This window comes from Balearica regulorum, chromosome 1 (genome assembly GCF_011004875.1).
Source record: "Balearica regulorum gibbericeps isolate bBalReg1 chromosome 1, bBalReg1.pri, whole genome shotgun sequence".
NCBI classification, from domain to species: domain Eukaryota; kingdom Metazoa; phylum Chordata; class Aves; order Gruiformes; family Gruidae; genus Balearica; species Balearica regulorum.
Window position 1 is genome coordinate 50,803,316 of NC_046184.1, and position 23,914 is coordinate 50,827,229.

At 42.1% G+C, this 23,914-nt stretch overlaps 1 protein-coding gene across 5 annotated transcripts in view; it reads right to left on the reverse strand.

Moving 5' to 3' along the window:
• TMCC3 (transmembrane and coiled-coil domain family 3) overlaps window positions 1–23,914 on the reverse strand; it is a 148,477-nt gene that overhangs the window by 48,153 nt on the left and 76,410 nt on the right. Inside the window, exon 1 of one of the 5 annotated variants that reach the window (XM_075748938.1) lies at window positions 10,071–10,190. The exons of 1 other annotated variant lie outside the window; for it this stretch is intronic. Coding sequence is in view for 2 of the 4 variants with exons in the window: in XM_075748905.1 (XP_075605020.1) it covers window positions 471–548 (78 nt within the window). In the remaining 2 variants the exon portion in view is untranslated. Of the gene's footprint in view, window positions 1–461; window positions 685–9,952; window positions 10,191–23,914 lie in introns of those variants that run through there. 3 more of the 5 variants (XM_075748921.1, XM_075748905.1, XM_075748931.1) reach the window with 3 other exon arrangements.

The following is a 23,914-nucleotide window of genomic DNA, read 5'->3' on the forward strand; positions in this document are numbered from 1 at the left end:
ATCATTCCCAGCTGCTACATAGAATCACCTAATCCACAGTCTATTAGAAACCTTGAGAAACAGGACCAAAACCAGATATCCACCAGTGTGATCTAGACACAGAGTCACCTCATTAAATCATCAGCTCTGTTGACTTTAGTGAGTAAGTTCTCTATTACTCTCACCTCCAACTAGTTTCTGTTGTGGCTATATCTTGAACAACAGTTTCTGTTATGTGAGCAAGGAGTTTCATTTGATTTTCTTATACCAAGAAGTATTTAAAGCAGGAAAATGAAAAAAGCACGGATGAAAAACTTCACTTTAGATCGACAACGTAGCAAACACGGAGACCTCTTGGGGAACACGCTGCAGGTTAGTGGTTGCCTCTCAGAACTCGGCACCACCTGGCAACCCCACCACCCTCACCTCCCCGGACCGTCTTCCTCCAAGGGTGTCCCCGACAACCTTTTCCGTGCCCTCACCCCCCTTACCCGCGTCTTGCGGCGCCGGTGCCGCTCCGGGTCCGAGTACGTCCTATCCACGGCCAGCGCCGTGTCGCTACCCGGCATGCTGCCCCGCCGCCGCCGCCTCCTTCTCCTCAGCGGTGCCCGCCAAAAGCCCGCACGCAGGTAGGGGTCCCGTACAGCGGCCACCCAACCGCCAGCCCAACGGCCGCGGCACTGAGGGGGCTTGCGGCTGCCGCCGCGGTGCGGGAGGGCCGGGCACGCCCGTAGGGGCGTGCCCGGCCCTCCCGCACCGCGGCGGCAGCGGCTCCGCTTCTCCTCAGCCGGCACACCCGGATTAACCCCTCAGAGCTCCGGTTCCCGCCGCAAGGGATGAGGCGGGCGTCGGCAGCGCGTTGTGGCGCCTAACGATCGGGTCGTCAGGGGTGAGGGGCTGTGGTGTTTCCCCCCCCTTCGAAAAAGGAACGACGCCTGAGGGGACAAGACGGGGGGAGCGAGCTTGAGTCAGAGGGAGCGGGCCATAAACTGCGCGCTTTTTTCTGTTTTTTGTTTGTTTGTTTGTTTGTTTGGTGGTTGTTGTTGTTTTTTTAATTTTGAAGGCTGGCACTTCTGATTGTGCAGCAGTAGCCGGGGCAAAGATGATTTCCCAGAGGTATGGCTGAACGGAGGGGTGACGGTCCCATTTCTCCTGCTGACAACAGCTGCTTTGGTTCAGGCTTTTCGCTGTAGCTCTAGCTCTTGGAGGGAGTTAGCATCCAAATAAACTCAAGTGGCCATCTCAACTTCTGTTAAAAAGAAATCTAGACCCTGTGGCTACAACAAAACCCCACAAAATGCAGCACATCCTAAAGGTTCAGAAGTCCAAAGGGGAAAGAAAGGAGGAAACCAGCAGTATTAAGTATATTGTTCATTCTGGGGAAAACTCACTTGTAAGGGTTTGACTGCAGTAGCCTAAGGCACCCTGGACACAGCTCAGTGCCGCTGCTGGAAAGCCCTTGATACTTAGAGGTTTCCAGAATAAACATGTTATAAAAACTCTGTCAAATCAACTAAATAATCAGGGTCTGCATTTCCCAAAGTGGTCAGCAAAGCACAGAACCAATTCAGTCCCCATTTCTGCACATTACACATAAGAGAGAAATCCTTTGGCGTCCTAGCACAGGGGAGTTTCAAACCATACTTGTGAACACCCAAGGAAAACTTCTTTTCCAGGGCAGGCATATGCCAATGTACTTAAATCCCTAAGAGCTGAGCAGAGTTCCTGACTGATTTTTGCATTTATCTTCAGAATACCTATGCTGAGGAATGCATTTAAATCAGCACGTAACACATTTTAAACTACTGAAAAGTGTAAGTAGAATACCATTTTTATAATCACTCATTAAGTTGTACAGGAGATGTACTTTTTGCTTTTCTGGAATAAGTAGAATAGTTGGGTTACCACTTCTACCTTGTTACACAAAGTAAATCTGGAGTTCCTTCAGAATGACTCCCTTGCACCAGCAGCAGGACTTCACCTTTTAGGTACGGCTGTGACGATGCTCACGCACAAGTCACACTGCTTTTCTTCTCCAGTTGGAGACAGCAACAGTCCCAAGGCATGTGCATATACGAACATACATAAATCAGCATGGCTAACAATCCTACAGGGGATATGCAGCTTTTAAAAATTATGTCCCTGATACCATTTTCATTTTTTATTGGAATCTTGAACATTGAACTGTTCTGAGATAACACTACTATCAGAGGTGAATTATCTGACACAAGGGCCTCCTTGGTGTTTTTATGTAATGAGGTCTTCAAAAATGAAAGACTTGAAATTCCAAAGTAAAAATAAATCCTAGACTTCACCCTGGCAGGTGTGTTGTCTTCAACTCTAAAACTAGTTTTTACAAGGTTATACCAAATTAAGTAGTGAGTGGGATTACTAAGGGAAGCATTATTTCCCCAATGCAGTATTCAAAGGATCCAAACTAATGCAGGATACCAGCACACAGGCGATGACTTGCCATCCTTCCTGTACTTCTTATGCAGCTGAAGGAGATAGCTGGAGTTGGAAGGCTGCTGGGAAAAAGCTTTAAAATGGGAATTGGATTTCTTCAATCCTTCAGCTCAGACATGAAAGTTAATTCACGACTCAAAATGTGCCAGAGGGTAGGGAACTCTGAAAGTAAAGGTCAGTAAGAAATTAAATAGGCAAATGTTGTGGGTTTGGGGTTTTCACTGAAGTCATAATTGCACATTTCCAAAGGGGACTGTGCAGTTTCCAGCACCTAGGATGAAAGATCCTTATTTCCTCAGAAACTTTTGGGAGTTTTTTTAAGCCTTGCCAGATGTAGTTGATCAAAGCACAGACAGGGTAAGTAGGTGGAGAAGGGGCACATAAGAGGCTTCAACTGCTTGGCTCTTCAGTAATACAAGTTTTATTATAAATCATAGTTTATTCAAAAGTTTACGAGTTTTATTTAAATAATAGCAGCAGGCTAACCACAAAATGATGAAACTTCTCTTCAAGATGAAGAGAGACAGGGATGTGTAATGTCTATTTAGAGGTGTATCGTGTGGTTGGGCTCAGTAGTATTAACATACATACTAATATATTTACAAAGAAAGCACTCTCTGCTAATGTAACTTCTAAGAAGAGAGGATAATATGCTTAGTCTCGCAAGACCTCAGTGTTGCATAAGTCACACCTTCCAATCAAACCCATGGATCCGTTTTCTTGGGCAATGCTCTCAGCAGTTGCGGTTACTGCCATGCATACCAGCAACAACAGCTCCCGTGTCCTGCACCAGCAGCGAACGCCCTGGCACTGGGCGGTTCCTGGAGGAGCTGTGACCATGGGGCACCAGGCTGGAACAACTGCTGCACACACCAGCAAGTTACGGTGGAGCAGAAATAGCTGCTTGGGTAGAGGCACCTGTCCCACAGGTCAAGAGAGCCCTTCCACACAAGCTGAATTAGGAGCTGTTGCTGTCTTGGCAGTCTCTGCAGATGCCTCACTTTGCAAACATCGCAATAGATGGTTCTTTTCATATGTCGGAGTTAAATCATCTGCGTCTTCGGAATCAAAGTTTAGCGTGTATCAAACTACAGTGACATGCAATTCTCTGGTGAAAAGCTGCTCTTCTCCCCCTTTATCTTTCCTCCTCACACATGTGCCGCTAGGTCCTCCCTGGCCTGTAGCAGGAGCAGAAAGACTGTTATCCTGTGGCATGTTTGTGCAATACATTTCATTTTGCTTGGCTGAGCAACTCCCCCTCCTCTCACACGCACAGCTGGTTTGTACAGCTCTCCTTCACCACTCCAAAACAGAGACATGACTCCCTGAATGTGGCAGAATACTGCACAGTACTTCTGACAGCCTCACCAGGTACTTCTCTCACTGTTATTTTCACAAGCCCACAGAGTTTGAATAAATGTTCTTCCCACACACTGCACCTATTCCAACCTTCAACCCACTAAAGCAAATCCTTCCAGATATTGGCAGGAAAATGAGGCTGGACTCACAGTGACATAGATAGAAGTGGTAGCCCATAGAAGAATTCTCTCATCCTTTGCTCTTCTCACAAAGTATTTTTTTAAAATTCATTTCTATTGTTTAAATTAATGATAAAAGTGTTAAATCATCCCAGCCATCCATTGTGTCAATTTTAAAGTTCAGGTACCTCAAAATCCCTCACTGACTGCCCAGCTGTCCTTAGAGGCACTGAGTAATTTCATCCTTTTCCAGTGCTTTCCCTCACTTCAGCATGCCGGCACGACCCACAATGCTTAACTCCTGGTATTTACATTATTTTGCCTACCTTTTTAAAGCAACCTTTTAAAAATAATGCCAATTAGGAATGAAAGACCTGGTTAGACTTAAGATCACTGTACAAGGGCATACACCCCTGTATTCAGCTTTCAGAGAGACAGACATCTATATTGGGTTTGCCTACATTGCCCTGTTTTAGGAAAATCAAATCTCTGGAGGGGCAGCAGAGGCACTGCCCAAAGCAGGCCTCTCAGGCAGAGTCTGAGCTTTCTACAGACGAGTCCTGTTGCACTCTTCCCTGCAAAAGCTGCATCTTTGCCATCCATTTCCTGCTGCATGATCCTGCACAGCGGATACAGCAGTCCCACCTGCGAGCCATGAATTATCTATACTGACTTATGTCTAGGCCGTGGAGGGAAAAGAAGCGGCAGTGGCGACAGTGGGATTACTTAGCAAAACCCAACTCCTACACAATGTAATCCCAGAGATGGCATCATGCACGCACACTGGGAAATATCACAAGAAAGGAAACCTTTATGGAGATGGAAGGCATGGAAATCCTATCAATAGGATGCTGGTTTGAGGTTTGGCCCTGTTCTCTTTCCGGTTTTATCATGAATCTGGATCTTGGCAATTTACTTTTCTACTTTGGGCTTCCACTACCACATTTGTAAAAGGAGAAGCACAGCACGTCTTTCTTCTGTGGAGAACCTTGAGCTTTCCAGACTTAAAAATGCTATTATTAAATGTTGCATTCTGATGTTTTTGGGAGAAATTAAACATACGGTGTCAAGCATATATTTCAAAGGCACAGTCAGGAAGAAGGCGAAGGTCCCTTTTTCCACAATGGTAACATCTGTACTCTAAACAGGATACTGGGCTTCTTATGAGAGAGTTTTTAACATGCCCTCCAAATCTTTTTCCAAAAGCTTGTTGCAACAAGCCTCCAGGGAAAAGGTCTATGTGATGACAGAATCAGTGCTGTTTCTAAATCTGACGGCAAATGGGACAGTGCTGAGTGACGTAGGTCTTGCAGTTATCCGTGAGCTCACTGCCACACTTCTCAGTTTATCTGCCAAAGCATGAGCCTTTCACACCCACAGGAAAGGAGATACTCCGCTTGTCTGTAGCCAGCACAAACTACCAAGGGATCACACTGGCACTTACAGATTGTGTTGCCAAGCTGTGACGTTCATTCAGAAGATGCTGATAAACATTCAGATATCAAACTAAAATTTTAAATCAACTCCTCTCCTCCTCTGTCCTCTCCTCATTAAGAAATGTTTTATGTGCTTTCAGGATATAACAGTCATGGACACTCTGTGAGTACCCATTTTCTACACAGGAAAAACACATAGAATCATGGAATCACAGAATGGTTTAGGGTTGGAAGGGACCTCAAAGATCATCTAGTTTCCAACCCCCTGCCATAGGCAGGGACACCCTCCACTAGACCACGTTGCCCAAAATCCCATCCAACCTGGCCTCAAACACTTCCAGGGATGGGGCATCCACAGCTTCTCTGGGCAACCTGTTCCAGTGCCTCACCACCCTCACAGTGAAGAATTTCTTTCTGATATCTAATCTAAATTGACCCTCCTTCAGCTTAAAGCCATTACCCTTTGTCCTATCACTCCATGCCTTTGTAAACAGTCCCTCTCCAGCTTTCTTGTGGGCCCCCTTCAGGTACTGGAAGGCTGCTATAAAACTCCAAAACTAAGGCGATCATTGTGCATTAATGAGATGCATTGTTAGGGGGTGAAGGATAGAGAAGCAAGTGGAAAAATTCCAGTTGAGGGTAACAGAAGTTCTACCTCTTCTTCCTTTCCCCTGCCTACCATCCTGTGTCCCTTGCTGTGTGATAAGAAACAATTTCCAGCCCTTTTCTCATTCTGGTACAGCCTAGAAAATTACCTCTACAGAAATTCCTCATTGGGCTGCTGAGTGACAGCAATAGTATAAACGGTACCTACAGGATGGTGGCAGTGTTTTGCATTTCAAGTTATGTGAATAAAAGCCACCTTTTTAACAGACTTGAATGACAGCTGTTTTGTATACCCAAGAACTTGCCTGGAGCCCAGCTATTCACATTAAAGATGACCCGGGTGGCAGAGGCAAGTACAGAAATCTCCCTCGGGCAATGTGAGTGGTTGCTGCTCATCAGCTTACAATTTTTCTTCTGCCTCATAGTACGTGATTCGCAGCCCTCCTGGGAATATGTGTATCCAGCCTGTCTGTCTCGAATCAGCTGCTTTGCTATTGCCGTGAGGTATGCAGGACCAACAGCTGCAGCCTGTTGGCACAAAAAGGTGTACCCCATTCCAAAACAGGAATGTGAAGCCAGCCAGCCCGAATCTCCTATTACTGCATATCCTGGTGGTCACATCAGTGAGACCTTTTATCCCAAATCAAAACAACCAAGCCAAAACCTCAAACTAGACATAGCCCACGAGCACAAGAATAGCTCTCAGGCTGTGCCATCTCTACCCACTGTTCAGAGAAGGGCATGCAGCCCCCCTGAAGCAGGGGATGGTAGCTGGGTAGCTGACGCCTGAGCTCCTAAAGGCTCCATACATGAGCTTTCACCCTACTGCTTTATGGCCATACATAGACATCACAGCTCAGGTTGTGGCTGACAGCTGCCCACAGAGATTGTAGATTGTGCTGGACAGGAACCTGTCAATTTTATTTGTCTATGAAGTGCATTGCATGGCTGTGGCTCTGTATAAGTTATGTCATGCTAAATGTGTGACATCAATTATTTCCGTATCAAGAGACAATGATGTCAGATGCAGGATTAGGACTTCTTTCCCAGTCAACCAGAAAACACAAGTGGGTTATGAGAGGACAGAAACATTAATGATTATACAAGTTGGCCTACACCTCTTCCTGGTGAGTGCTGTTACAACGCAGCCCTTTGGGTTTCACTACAGTGACGCTCTACAGAGATGCAAGTTACAGGGACATGAAGCTCAGGTTCCCTCATCACTGTCAAAGTCGACCACCTACAACTAACTTGCTGAACTGTGGTTCTGCTAAACCTAATTCAATGCAATATGAAAACTCCTTTAAAGGCACATGAACAGGGAAGTGTGTTAAGTCGGTTATCTGGCGGGTTAACCGGGCGTTAATAAAAGCCATTAGATAAATATGGCTAAGAGCCCATTTAAGATAAACGTAATGAAAACAGAAAGCTCCTTCCAGTTTACTTCTCAATCTGCCAGACCTAAACATATGACATTCAGCTTCAATTTGGGTGACAGGAACTTGAAAGATTAACATCAACTAAGCAGAAAAGCCCAAATGCCACTATGTTTAATTAGCATAAATTTTCCAAGTGCCTGATTTTCACAACAAATATTTTAAAGGCAGAAAATTGAAAACAAAAAACCACAGCATAGCACAGACATTTGCATTAGGGTAAGTAAATCTGTATCAACCATCATTTATAAGTATCAAGCAACACAGTGCCTTTACTCATCTAAATATTGTAATTTATCAAGGAGCAGGTTCCGGGTTATTACTATGTATATAATTCTTCAGGATAGTTTTCACTGAATGAAGTATTTGCTTCTTGGTTGCATCGCTAACAGGTATTAAATGCTTTTTACTTTCATTTTATACTGCTTTTTAGGTTCATTGATGAAAGTTTTGCCAATTGCTTCAACATGCCAGGCCTTTATCACGTATTTCTGCATATTCCACAGCAAATTCACTCACTGCTCATGTCCCAAAGATAGGTGCAGAGCTTCATAACTTTCTCTGTGTAAGTAAGCATTTTCAACAACATCAAACTGCAGCATCTGTACGCATATGTTCCTGGATCAGAACTACACAACTGTGACTATTGGAATCATGACTTAGACTGGAATTTAGATTTAGTGAGTTTAGACATGCAACTAGTTGACCATGGAGGCAAGCGATAAGATATAACATGATTCCTATTTTTAACTATCCTGGTGCTGTCAGATGCTTCAGCATAGTCTGTAAGAGAATACAGATTTTAAGCAGAAAAAATAAGTCTGAATTTTTAACATATACTCATCCTATTGGGCCTTTTAAAATCATATATTCATAAGTGATTATTCATTAAGAGATTTTGGAGACAGTTTTTGAAAGATTGAAGTCTTCTGCTTTGTTCTTATGCAACCAATGAAATGTATGAGATATCACAGAGTACAATTTTCTTATCCCTGGGACCTGAGTTTCAGCAGGAATATATAAGCAGTAGCATATTTTGCAATGTTTTTGGAAACCATAGCAACACAAGTTAGAGTCCTAGCATTTCAGGGGGGTTTTCCCCTTAACTTCCATGAATGGGGAATGTTACAGCATGAGATCACTAGAAAATGCAACAGTGGAGATATAACATTTGCCAATAAAAATCCTATTTTGCTATTTAAGAATATAATTTTCTGGAACAAAATTAATAACTTGTTTCCCCAGTATAATTGTAACTGAGCTTTTCTTACTAAAGTTATATCCGTGAAGGGTGGGATTTCTTTTTCTTTACCATCTTTACTGATACAGCTATGTTGATAAAGCATTTATACGTAGAGCAGTCCTAAGGCAACAGAAGCATAGAGAACCTCAGTGTCCACAGACACCTGACGGCACAAGCAGAAGACACCCTGCAGCAGCCAGACAGCTCTGTTTGGTGGAAGAAGCTGAAACCTCTCTGCCCTTCCAGCACCCATTGTGTACAGAGCTTCAGCCCTGCTCAACACCAGCTGGCCTCAAGTGTCACTGAAAGATGAAGCCGTCCTTCTTCCTGCCTAAAAAATCCAATTTTGGCAGCAGAGTTTGGGTTGATCTGATCTAGAAGGTCGGCAAGTAATCGCCTCTGCTTGAGCTCCCCACTTCTTTTTTGGTAACCACCTCAGGCCAACAATTTTACAGATGTCAAACAGATTTTTCAAGCCCAGTATAAAGGCATGACATTATCAAGAAGAACTCACAGACATGCTTACAAATCAAAACAGAGGGGAAAACTGTAATAATTATAGGCTTACTAGTTAAATTGCTCTTTTACAATGTTCCCTTAAATTTATTTGTGCTTGTGTGTGTATCTCACACACATACACAGCCTTACAAAAAATTTTATTTAAAGTGTTATAAGGGGAGAAATTGAATGTTCCAGCTTTCCCATTCTGCTAATAAAGATTAATTATTACATGTAGGTTTTGAAACACTTGTAATTAGGAGTCTCAGTAGAAAGCATTGGAGCAATACATAAACTCTAACAGCAATATAAAAACTCTAATAGCAACACGATATATATCATAAGAAATTAAGAGTCCTAGCAACCAGGCATATAAAAGTTACAACAAAGTAACCCAGCTGAGGGAAGTCACACTACACAAATCGAGACAAACCCTTCTGAAGCAAGTAGTAACACAAAGACATAAGACATGAAGGGAAAGTGCCAACCCTGCAGTTCACTCTGGTGCTCACCAATTCCAACGATTTTCAGCATCTCAAACACTCGGGTCTGATACAATTACGAAACAACAGAGCATATTCATCATTTACACTCCCCCAAACTTTGCATTTCTTTCAATGAAAGGTTGTCTTTTTTCTAAACGATACACTTTCTCACATTTTCTATCTTCTAAAACAACATGTCACAAACCTTTCACTGTTTGAAAACTTAACAGGAAAAAAACTCTTGAGAGAGGGGTTTTTTTCCATTTTAATTTTTCATTTCACTTATTTTTCATTTCTGTCATAAGTTTTCGTGAAAATAACTTACCATTTTCCAGCAGTTCTGTTGTGCGCCGCTGAAACTCTAGGCATGGTTTGAGGTTTTGCTTAAGCTAAGAGGCACAGTTCTGCCTTGGCTGGCAAGCGAAGTTGCTTTGGGCACATACCTGTAGCTCTGCTGTAACTGCACAGAAAGTAATAGCAAGCAGCTGCAAAAGGGCGCTCTCTATATATGCCCCTGTCACGTAGATAAAGAATGAAACCAGCTACAGGTGGGGCCCTCCCAACAGCACAGCCACCGGCTGACATCAGCAGCCTTGAAACTACCGTACGGGAAGATATCAGAGTCCCCAGGGCCATAAACACAAATGGCCAGTTACTGATACCGACCTAGAAGCAACAACTGATGAGAGCTGCCCACAGACAGAGGAGTATTTATACTGTGTACTTAAGCTGCACCAAAACCCACTGACTGCTTGGATGCCACTGCTTCAGAGCTAATATGTAGAACTGATGACTGGTACCCTGTAATGCTACATCTGTATGTATTACCAGGGCAGAGAGATGTACCTTTAATGCCTGTGTTTGGTCTAGTATCTTACTGTCCTGACTTCGGCTGGGATAGAGTTAATTTTTCCAACTAGCAGCTGGTATAGGGCTGTGTTTTGGATTGAGGATGAGAATAATGTTGATAACACACTAATATTTTAGTTGTTGCCAAGCAGTGTAGGCATACTGGCCTGCCAATGAGAAAGCAGGGGTTGCCCAAGAAGCTGGGAGGGGACACAGCCAGGACAGCTGACCCAAACTGGCCAATGGGATATTCTGTACCATATGATGTCATGCTCTGTATATAGCTGGGGGAGTTGGCCGGGAGGTGATGCAGCTCAGGAACTAGCTGAGCATCAGCTCTGGGTGGTGAGCAATTGTGCTGTGTATCACTTGTTTTATTTATTATTGTTACTATTACTATTACCATTACTATTATTCTCTTCCTTTTCTGCCCTATTAAACCATCTTTATCTCAACCCACAAGTTTTACCTTTTTCTTCTCGATTCTCTCCCCCATCCCACTGAGGGTGGGGGGAAGTGATGGGCTGTGTGGTTGTTTTAGCTGCCTGCCGGGTTAAACCACGACACTTATCCTTGAGGCTGGGTTGTAATTTGGGTGCAACAATGGTAAGCTGCTCAGAGAGCTGATCCAGGTGAAAACTACCTCTGTCAAAACAAAATAAATTATTAGATTGCAGAAATACATACTTAAGAGTTCTATTAGCTCCCTCATCTGACTGGCTGCACAGCTCCTTGAGCCGTGGTGTTTCCACTCAGGAAAGTGGGCAGGGAATCATGCCTGAGGGCAGAAGGCAGAACCTAGCCCAAGTCAGAAGTAAGAACTAAAGTTGATCATGCAATCACATTCTTAATTGCCAAGGGTTTAATTGTGTCATAGCATGTTGAGTATGTTTGTGTCCAAAGGCTCATAACGTCAATATACTGTGGATCTTTTTAAAGGTTAATTATCCTTGTAAAAGATAGAGAGTGAAGATACAGTCAAATGTTAAGCCATCTAACATTTATGGAAATCTCTAAAAGCATGGGCACGCCAAAATGAACTATTAAACCTTTAAAATGAACTATTTTCTCATTTTCTAACAGAACTTCAATAATAGTATGATTCATTCAGGCCCTGTAAAAATAACAAACAGCTTTATCCAAGCAAAAACCTAGTGGGAAGCTTCAGAGTGAATCTTTTGGTGAAGTTGAGATCAGCAATTATATGAGTATCATAATAGCAGCTGCTGAAATCATGATGAGGGGAAGACGAAAACTAACAGGACTGCCTGAAGGACCAAGAATAATGCAAATGTGGCATTAGAACATCTGTGGAGATAAAGCATCTGAGGTATACAAACAATTATCTGGTTTGCTAGAAAAGGGAAAAATAAAATAAGTGCCCTAGCAGGAATATGCTCTTGTCTTCTCTAAGAATGTGTCATCTCCAGGGGATGCTTCACTAAATCTGTATAAACTTTCCTCTTGCTACTGATAATGAAATTTCCTTTAGTTATCTGCACTTCATCTGGTCAGTCCCCAAAACCGTAATGTATTTCTTTTTCTAAGGCATCCAATAGTAAGAAATAAGGGGGCATCTGTACACAACTCAGCTTCACTAATGCAGAAAAGAAGTAGATAAGCTCAACTAAATCAGCAGGGAATTCTTGCATTCCTCTGTAGTGAATGGAGACAGGCAGCAGCATAAACATTTAAAAGATAAACAATGTCCCTAAACATTTAAATAGCTTAAAGTGAATCCTCTTCTTAAGATGAGAATAAAAACAAATAAATGTTTAGTAACTGCTGTCAGCGAGACATCTTCAGCCTCTCTGTCAAAACCATACAGCAATTTTAAACCAGAAGAGATTAACAGACCCCAAATCAGCATGCTTTCCCCCCACAAGGTGTGTTTTCCATTTATGGATAATTTTGTATTTCCTCTCCACATGCAGACAGCTAAACTCCCTGCAACTTGTTTGCCTTGCGACAAACCTCTTTTTTGACTTGGTTCCCCCAAAACTTCTCGACGCAGCCCTCTTGTTTGTAACTTGTAGATCTACATATGGTCAAATGTCCGTAGCTAAACATGCACATGAGCATTTCCCCCTCCCGTAGTTTTCCACTATTCCTCAGCAGCTGTGAACGACACTTCCAGCAAACGAATCCCTACTATTTTCAACGCAGCTTTATACTGCCCCGTAATCTCAGAAATAAGAAAAACACTAGACGGAAAACTTTGAGGTTAAAAATACACTGCTCGAGCTACCTTCTCTTTGGTCATTAGGTATTCTACAGACATGCGCATGTATAAAAAAAACATTATTAATTTATGCCTCCCCAGTGATTACAGTATTTTATAGGCAGAGTGAGCAGTTTACGTGTGGCACTGCGCAGTGCACAGGGGAACACCCACATCGTGCCTTCTTGACTTCAGTCTGACAAAAGCCTGAGCAGCTGTCAACTGGGCACTGCAGGGGGTGGAGAGTAAATGGTAAAACTGGGCAGTGGGAGAAAGTTAACAGTTTCTTTGAGAAAGATTGTACTGGTCTTGGTACATATTTTACCCCTAGAAGAAAAAAATAACTGGACTTGTTCTGCATGTTACAGGTTGATTGGAGGGCTTTCTGAGCTGATTTTTAGCAATTAATTCTTGCAACAGATTTTTAAAACGTCCTGAAATTGGGACAACCCTTTGACTTCTGTGAACATTACCAATTTTCAACAGCTGAGGACTCTCCCAAATCTCTTCTGCTATTGCCGATGGGTTTTAGTTCAATACGTTGTGGTCAGCCATTAAAGTAGGGAAAAAATCAGACCTGTAATTGGAACGAGCAAGTTCTTCTCGTGTTCTGCAGAACCATTCAAATAAGATGCAGCATCAGCGTCTGTAGTTTACTACAGCCCGGCCGTAGATGTGCAATAAAATCTTGCTTTCAGCCTCTAGTAAATTTGAAATTTGTTTCACCACAAATTCTGGGCCTCTTGGATACCTTTGAATGTTGGATATGGAGCCCTCTGTCACACTTACTTGTGTATGCCTAGCTATTTCAAGCTAGAATTTATATACGTAAATTATATTTATATACATATATTTACTGATAAATATATATACACATATAAAAGAAAGAATATGCAATAGCATCATTTCTTGAATCGCAAGTATGAGAAGCTGTATGAAAACTTGCAGTTTTAATACTGAGCAGCTGCAGTGTTTTTATATTAAAAGGTAGGCTACAAGCTAGCAGGAGCACTTTTACCAGGACAGTGTCTAAGGAGGACGGAAGAAATACATAATTTGTTCTAGCTGGCTTTTCCTAATTCCATTTACTAGGATTTAATTGAATGAGTGCAGAAAAGCTACCTAAGAGCCATATACATGACGACAGTTTGTTCCCCGTAAGAAATTTCAGAAATACGTCTCTAGGTTTCTGTATGTATGTTACCTCTCTGCTTCAAATCTAATGATAGTAATTAAACTGATTTTGATCATCAAGGATTTGATCAGCATATAGTACTGCTGCTTAGACATACGGGGATTCCAACATGAGACATCGCAATTTAGTTAGACCTTGTAGATCATGCTGTCAGTATGTGTTAGCATCAGTCCCTGGAGCAGCTCTGGCAGAATTTACCACGTAGGTGAGGTACTTGCTGCAGTGGATACTCAGGACTAATTCTTCGGACTTTCAATTTCACGTAGTTTTGCAAAGACACTGATGTATTTATGGAAGTACAAGAATATGCTGACCTTATCAGATCACGTGGCACCCGAGAGAGAACATGGAAACTATTCTCGAGATTTAGAAATGCACACGTGAAGTTATTGACTTAATTTATGGCCAACGGCTCTTCCATAAGGTTATTTCAAAGGCGCGCTGATATTTTACTGAATTATCTGTCACTCAGCGCTAGACATGCATCATTTATTAAAACTCCCTGGATAATCTACTTGGTCTTTTCACTTCATTTTTAATCTATCTGTCTTTCCTTAAAAGAGATCTGGTGCTAACAAAACAACAGAAAAAAACCTGAGTTAACTTTCAGATATGGCCACAGCACTAACCCTGCTAAACAGGGAGTCTGAAAGGCCTCCCGCTGCAACCTTGTATTAATATTCAACCTTGATCTTTCTGCATCCTTTGATTTTGCGGCTTACTTGAAAGACTTTATACATACAGGGATCTTTCAAATACCAGTCTAAAGGATACTTTTTATTTTTTTTGTATATATTTATAAAAATTCTTTATAGCAGTTATACTTTACTGTAACACAAACAGATTTATCTAAGTGATACTGTTAAGCAAATCAGAGATAACACTGTTCCCAGAACAGAACCTCTGGACCTCTCTCTGCGTTGGGCTCCATATCACTGTCAGAGGTATCGTCATCAGCAAAGAATGAATTTCACCCCTCAGAGAGTTTCCATCTAATCTCATTTCTGCCAGCCTCTCTGAAAGATGGAAGACACGGGATAGATGTGTTGGACAGATGAATTTGAAATAAATTTGAAGGAAGATAGATGTTGTTAACTGGGTCTCTTCTGCTGCTGAAGGCTGATGCCTCAGCTGTGTACCAATGGAAATTCTTGTCAGCACAGATGGTTTGTTTTGACCACGCTGCGTCATTTAAATGTTATAATAATAACAGAAATTGGGTTATTTTGTGGCAGCAGCCAGTTTTCAAGGGAAGTTAAAAGCACGTGGGCACTGAGAAAGTTATAGCTGATACTAAGCATGGCAACAAAACTCAGCAATCTGCTGCGTAGGTGATACTGCAAGACACATGAAAGCTTGCCTAAAACGATCCACCGCATCTGTTGGCAGGCTGTAATCCAGCAGTACCATGTTTTAAACTTGCCCTGAGGTGAGAAAACTCAATGTAAACAATCTCCTTGTATTTGTCAACATTCATCTTTAAATGTATCATGATAACTGGAAGCCTAAAAAAATAAAATCAGTATGCATGGCACATGTTTTAGCCGCAGCTCCAGCAAAAAGAGTGTCGTCTTGTCCCAAGCAGAGGGCAGCGAGCACTTTCTCTCAGTGCAACATCGCTTCATTTGCCTTGGAGTTACATGTCTGATCCTTCCTCCAGCAGGAGCAGAGGAGGACAGGGCTGGGGTGGCAGATGTCACCTACCGTGTCCTCGAGGAGCTGACGTGCAGACGCGTGTCCTGCTCCATCCACTGATGGGGTGGGTGGAAACTCTGCCAAGAGATATTGTTGCCTCTGCTGACAAGATATGATAAATTCTCAAGCTATTTTTTTCTGTTAAAATCTGCCTGTGGCCTTATTTACTAATGCCAGTTACCCTGGATAAACATCCAGCAAGGACTGATTTGCACTAGTTCATCTAGGGAGGACAAGAGGTCAACCATCGGTAGCCCCATCTTTCTGTTGCTATGTTTTTCAAATATTTTCAGGTGTTACATTGCTTCTACAGGACCGCGGGGACTGTCATGGGAAGTTACTGGGGCACATAAAATCTCGTAACCCTTCTCCAGGTGCATTTTTACAAAATGGAGATGGGGATGGGGACAGGGGAACAGGCTCAGCGGCTGAGCCTTACTTGGAGGCATTTACACAAGAAGCAAGAGGAATCCTACGTAAGATGATGAAAGACAAAACAGGAGAGCACATGGTACTCAGCATCTGCTGTTGTGCAGGATGGAACAACAATGGAAGAAGGCACCTAAAACACTTTGACAAAACTTTCCTGCTTCATGGGCAGCCTCCTGACGCAGCTGCATCCTTTGCCTTCATCGATACTTCCCAAGAATCAAAATAAAGTGCGTAGCAACAGGAAAAGAAACCTGCAGTAACCTTTCAAATCCCCAGGAGCAGGAGTATGTGGGAACGCTTTATTATGCCTTAAAATTTTTATGTAACTTGAAATGTCTGGGCAGCCTACAACGGGCCATTTACCTCACAAAAATCTCAAATCCCTTTAAAGCTGAAGACATTAATGAAACTGTGAACCAGAAAACCATTTCTATTGATTTTTGTTTCCCTTGTCTGCTGTTGTTGTAAACATGCTTCTCATTTGAAAGATTTATTTTTAACCCATGCATTGCACCATCATCTGGACATATGGGGAGGAGAAAGTGATAGGACATCAAATAGCGTGAGGAAGGAAGCAGCAGTCTGGGAAGAGCAAGAAAGGAGACAGAAAACTCAAGCAGAGGCTATATGCTTGCATTTTTCAGAGCAACAAGCACATTGGTTTTTTAATACACCATCATCCCCACTTTAAGTTCCCCAGGGAAGACGCCAACTGCTGAGAGAAGCCAGTGAGACATGGCAGCACCACCTGGCACACGCAGCGTGGGAGCGCGCAGCAACACCGAGCGTGACTTCTCACTGACCTGCAAAGTCCCCGGCCTCTGGGGGGATGCAGTGGGCTGTGCGAGTCCCACACCGGCCAGCGGAGGGTTAGGGCAGGTTATAGGGTCCGTTGGCCGTATACCATCATACGTGGAGAGGGTGTCAGGTAGGAAGATGGAAGCGAAATGGCCAGGTGAGAGGCTAGTTAGCTCTGCCACTGTAAGAAGCACCATCCCTCCTGACAGACGTAATGTTATCCCTCATGCTTCCCTTTGGTAACGTGGAGCAGGGCAAAAGACAGACACTCATCATGGAGAGAGCTGGAGGCAATACCTCCAGGTGTGCTTTTCCCCAGTGCTGCTCCCACCACGGCCCAGGAGGAACCATCTCTCTGAGGGCTGCTGCAAGACAGGACAGCGGTGAGTTGGAAAATGGCAGCATAGCAAGCACAGAAATCTGTAACTTGCCAAAAGATGTTTTGATATGCCCTATGAACCCCGTAGCTTATGCGGAGGATCTGCCCATGTTGTAAAACTGAGAAGGTGCAATGTATTTTTAGAACATTACTGCTGGTCTGTAAACCATTTATCTATATTGCCTAGCACAATTATCATGGGTTGGGTGGCCCCCAGGGCTTCTCAGCAGTTAAACTGTGTAATCAAGTCAAGATTTTAAATTCTCTCACCATCTTTTTAAAACACCATATTAAAAAACCCACAAACATGTAGCACAGATTTGAAGCATGCACATACACACAAAAAAGTCAACTTCAACTTCTACGTAACCCAGTAACTCCTTGCCCAGCATTTATACAAGGACAGCAAAGGCAGTATTTCTAAGCCTCTCCCTTTTTTATGATCATTACACAACAAGGTAATTAAGGTCAGCTGAGGTCATCATTCTTAGAACTGAGTTCCCAGCCCTGACAACAGAAACCTGTGCCTGATCTTTGGTTCAGAGAAAAGTTTTTAACCTTGTTTCCACCCACAACTACTGTTATAAAATTCCTCTAATGTGTGTTGGCTGCTAATTTTTCTTAACCTTTGGAAGCTGTAACGTTGCCCCTTCGCAAGGCTGAACTCTAAGACTGTGGAGAAAGCAGACATGTGGTACAAGGTAGTTCAAGTAATTTAGCATCAATAATTAAACACAAGACCTACACACACCAGTTGCAAGCTTAGTCTTAGCTGTATTTTTCCTGATATTTGTCTGCTGAATTCCACTACCATAAAAGTTTTCTTAATGGCCTGGACTATTTGAAGCTGCAGAGCAAAAAGAATTGAAAAAAGAGGGATAAAATATGTCAAGGAGAACAACATTCTAGGACAAGTCTAGTCAGGTATAGTGAATCACAGAGAAAGAAATCACAGCCATGCCGCCATCACAGACTTTCCTTTACAAACAGTTGGGTAACAATATCAACAGATGTGGAATTTGGGGTTTCGGCTACCAGGATGACTAATGCCAATAAATCATCGCAGCAAAGCAGGTCAGAGTTACCATCTCACCTGCTGCTCCCAGAGTCACAACACACTTGCTCTCTTTTGCTTTGATTTCACACGTTAGTTTGGCACTTGCAGCTATTTCATTATTTCAAATAACTCTCCGACATTTTACATAGAGTTCATTTCTCCAACTTGTTCATTTTAGTCAGTGGATTCAGGTGCACAACAAATGGTCCCTGGTTTTACACTGATAAGCAGAAGAGCCTTAATTAAAATGCCAGTTAAAATGGTAGCACAATTACAGGGACAATTTTCTCTGAGCAATGGGCATTCACAGCTCAAGGTAATGATTAAATTTCTGCAAAATACATTCTTTATTTTGAACTACTATCAGCCAGCAAAGTACTTGGAATGCATAAATTAGACTCCCCCAGAAAGTAATATTCTGGACAAATAGTTATTCTAGTGGCAACTAGAATTTTGAGTGGATGTGTCGCTTCACCATTTTGCGGAATTTAATAAAAATGCCTCCACAGATAATGGGCCATAAATAGAACTTAGATTTTTCTATTCAGTTCGCCTTGCCTCATCTAATGCAAACTGTCTGTGTCAAAGTAAGATCTTTCTTAATTTTCAGCAGGCAATTAAATAACCTACCAAGTAATAATGATGCAGAAGAAATACCGATATAGACTGTAAATTAAGAACTGTTTATTACTTTGTACCCGTGCAGTTGTTTACAATACTTCTGTAATCCTAGTTGGTCTTAAGCCACTGCAGTGATAAATCCAGTGCATCATAGTGCAATGACCAACCGAATTAGTAACTTCTGACACTTTAGCTGTGTGCCTGCTCAAGAAGCGCATTGCGAAAGGCATTGCACAACCCCCAGGAATGCTGCTCCGATTCTGGCAGACCTGGTGCCAGTCACACCTCCCTGAGTATTTTGTAGCAATCCGGGGTTACAGCAGCCCACGTATAAAATGCCTTAGGTCTGTCCTGAGCGTAGCTGAAACCCGGAGTGCCCATCACATGCAAACCCTGACACGGTCCCTTGTGCTGCTGCTCATGCTCGCGGCACACCTTCTCCCTGGGCTGCCCTCAGAGCTGCACGGGTACCGTTACGCTCCCCAGGTATTGCTGTTACCCATCAGCACCACGAGTTCATCTTGGAAGAGCAACCCAGAGGCTAGAACTTGGGCCCTCATCCATGCGCAGTGGTGGTTTTTTATTTCGGGTACGCAGAACTTTCTATCTTTCCAGTTCACTGACAGAATTCGTTAATTTGTGACTACATTATTGTAGCTGTTTGTATTGTGAATGAAAATAATGCTAATGATAAAAATGTCACATTTCTCTCAACGCTGGCATTAAAAACCCGTGTCAGCACTCACCGACTGAAAATATAAAAATACAAATAGATAAATGTTGAAACAAAATTTCTAAAGCCACCTATGAATTCGCCTAAGCTAGACAGTACTGGTTGTGTGGAGAATCTGGTACTTAGATTTGCAGTCAGACATTAGGGACCACGTTGCCCTGGCCTTTGGCATCAGTAAAGTAGTTTAGTGAATTGGAATTGCAGAAAGCTAACCTGAAAATTAACTTGATGGTAATCTACTAATTAAAAAAGCACAATGGCATGTGGCTACAGCTTCGGTACTATTGCCACCTACAGGTATTCTTCTCCTCCTTCATTAGAAAAAATAATGTAGTAAACGTGCTGTCCTGGCACTCTACTCTGATAAATTCAATCGTTACCATGTAATTCACTGAAGATGTAACTTCACCAGTTTGCTGGGTACAAGCTACAACTGAACATCTACTGCAAGATTCAATAAACTGCTACTCACTTGAATGAGGAAAAATGTTAAAAAATTCAGTGGCTAAAAGGCTAAAAATATAAATTCTGTTTAGTTAGAGAAAAAAAAGACTTGCTGTATATGATAAGACACTGTCTTAGTAGTTAGATGGTTTCTGCAGACAGTAAAAACCTGTAGAGGACGTGCTCAACAGTACACCCCAGGCAGTGAAGCATTCAGGTTTGTCTCGAGCAGCGAGAATCCTACAGGCGAAGCCAGCTCGGGTCTCTGCTGAACGAGCAAGTAGCGGGTTCGGTAACCCCAAGCTGCCGTTGAGAACACAAAGCGCACAGCAAGGATGTGGTTGTCTGTCTTTGCTTCCTTGTCTAAGGGGGGGAGCAACAGCCTTCGTCTTTTTGGGTAACTACACTTGTGCAGTGCAGAGTGCCTTCTGAGGAACCTCTCTAAACTTGCAACCTTTTTCTCTTCATTTCGAAATATTTTTTTCTTTAAAAAAAAACCAACTCATAATTTATAGTGGTGACTATAAAACTTGTTGCTCAGACTGATCATCACCTATGAACAAGTCAGTGGCAAAGGTTTCCAAATGAAGTACGTCAGCTTATTTGAATTCCTATTTTAGTTACCTGCACCATGATTTCTAGATATGCTCAAGTATCCGCAATTATCACTGGAGAATAAAAGAAGCTGTGAGTGCTAGCCATTTTGAGAAAAGCTGAAGAAACGAAAATATTAGCAAAATAATATAGTCAGAATAATAAAATAAACAGCTTTTGGCACATCTTGGTCTTAACATGAAGCACAGCACTGAAAAGTATTGAGAGCACCGAGACACAAAGGCATGTGAGGATGGGTATGGGACTCGGTACACAAGATTTTGGAAAACTAAAGAATATAATGTGGGGGTTTTTTTTGAGAAAGCCATTTAAAAAAAATTGGTTTTACTGAAAACAAGGATCTGACTTGAATAGTATTTCTCAGTTTTACACACATGGATGGGTGCAAGGACTGACAGAGAGATGAGCATTGCTGTCTGGAAAGGTGAACACTCACTACAGCCACAGATTCATCTTCACTATTGCTGCCCCACACCGTATTAATATTCTATATATTCACGACATTACCGGCAGAGCTAAATCACTGTGACTAACATTTCAGCTATAGCTGAGGCTTGTAATTATTTCAGTCAGAAAGCCATAATATATCCGCTCTGAAAACAAAATTATTTAGCATATGCATGTATACAGAATACAAATTACATTGATATGTCTTGGTCTTTCATATTAATGCATCATTTCAATCCAAACACAGATACTTCTTTTGGCATGCCTTTTGTCATGTTTATGTGCATAAAAATTTATGAGCTGATAAATGAAACACAACCGCCACTTAAATACCACATACCAGATAAACGCAATGGGATGTGAAGCTCCATGCAATAAGGTACAACACAGGTGTGTATTACTACCCTGGACATCTCCAAAATCCTCTCTATTCAGGGGAAGCAAGTTCACACTATATAAAGAAAAATTACAGAAATTTCTTGTTAGAAGTACCTGTTTTTCAATGTTCTAATTTCAGGTAAATGGCCAAGTATGAACTTTACCAGACTCAGGCCTCTTTACTAGATTTCAAAGAGGTAGTGAAAAAACTACTTCCTTTTCTTCCTTTTCTCACGTTTTCATTTGACAACATTTTGTGCACAACTGAGTTCTCGCTGTGTCTCCTCTTTGTATGGGGCCTTTCCACAGCAAAACAAAAAACACGTTGTTTTTCAACAGTAGAATTAGGGGGAAGAAAACCAACAGGAAAAAATTATGTATGCAAGCATCATCCTTGAAACAATTATCTCTGGTTTTGTAATTAACTACATTTCAACCTGATGATATCTAATTAATCACCAATTTCAACTGAGTGGTCAGGAGATGTCTCGGAGCACAGAACATAGAGCGTTTGAACAGACCTAACCAGAAACACATTCACAGTATGCACTTTTTTTTCTCATCGAGAACATTTTTTACAGATAGTGTCTGAATTGTATGAATTTTTTAAATGGAATTAGAGTATTTTAGGTACAACACTGCATAGTCTAAGTGATTCAGGAGCTTCAGTCGTACCGCCAAAATAACTTAAGAATTCAAGGGCTGGATTCTTAAAAATACTCAAGTACAAAACTCTCTCGGAGTTGATCTGTTTAATTCATTGGGAATTACAGCTCTGACTCATTAGCAGATACAGATGAGCTTAGGAAAGCTTAGAAGAATTTTCTGTCCCAACAATCTCCCCATTTTAGATGTCTCCCTCCCTCCTTGCAGGACCAGTTCAGCTTCTGGTGAAGTAGATGCTATATCACTCTGGTGTATTAACATAAATCAGCATCAATTTTGGTCTTTCCCACTGCATCCAGCTATGATTTAAGCAGATCTGTGAGTGCTTTATGATTAGCCAAGCAATCTTAGCAGCAGGGGCAGAAATCTTTGAAGAGTAGAGTGAAAAGCTTGGAGCCAGAATCACTGCAGCAGACTTCGCATAAGCTGTCCCTATTTGTGAGCCAAAATCTTTGAGCACTCAAATAGGAACCTGAGTTCAATTGCAATTAACAGACTCTCCCCAGTATCTATGTCTTTTTTTAAAGATGAGAATTAAGAACAGCTGTAAAAAAAAGTTATCTGTATCTTGTTGGCAAACGCAGACATGACCTGTACTTTTAATTCACCATTGTTTGTTTTACAGCAGGTCATTATTCTCATTAATTGCTAAGCTGCTGGCAGATTCCTTGACATTTTGGATGAAAGATCAATCAGGATTTAATAAAGTGATCAAGAGGAAAGAAGTTATAATTCTTTCACTTAAAAGTTCTGCCAAATCAATGGCATTGTGCAGACTGACATCATGATAGGCAGTAGCTTATTGATACAGCAATCCATTTTTTAATCAGGGTGACATAATACAGTTACTGTCTGGCTTGACCTATAATTACATCATATGTCCATAGCCAAATTTTACTGTAAATCCAACACAGTGTCCTGTCCCCGATTCCTCCTAGTTAGAAATTCAAGGTGGGCAAGGTGGCAGGAAGGGGTGAGAGGATTTACACAGGTATGTTTTCATCTGTGGACACAGATGTTCTTTTGTTAGATTTACATGTACATCTAGCAGCACCAACTACAATATCAGGATATTTAGGTTCAGGGGGTTCTAGCTTTCCATTCATCATCATTCAGAACTACTAAGAAATTCGACTAGCATCAGAACTGAACATACAGGGGTTTAACTTTTTGTTTTCCAATATTTGTGACGTTTTCTTTCTCTCTCCCTCTCCCTCTGACACATGTGCACCGTTCCCACTTCCATGTTAAAACAAATGACACATTCAGCTTCAGGCACATCCAATTGATTCCTTTTTATTTTCCTAGCCCTTCCCCAATTCAGACGGTGCAGCAAGCATGCTCCCTTCTGTAGCGTGGAGCACAGGAGCTCACTCAGATGGGGTTAGTACCGTGTCCGGTACCTTTGCTTTGCTGGCACACGGGAAAGTGGGTACCCATTTCCAGCTGCGCTCACTAGGAACAGCTTTTGACATGAGAGCAGAGCAAGGGGCTCGGACAAATGCCTCCAGCTCTGAAATGAGACACGGTAACTGATACATTTTAGACTAAGTGCAATTACCTTTTTCAAGCAACAATTATTATTTTTTTTAACAGGTAATTTATCCTGGAGAAATTAAAACAAACCTTGTTTACTCTAAAACATACATCCCATAGCAGAAACATCAGACAGCAGACACTCAGGTTGAACTGAAAAAAACTGGTAAAGGATGAATGAAATTGTGACAACCTGCTCTGTGCCTGGCTTTTGGCAGGAA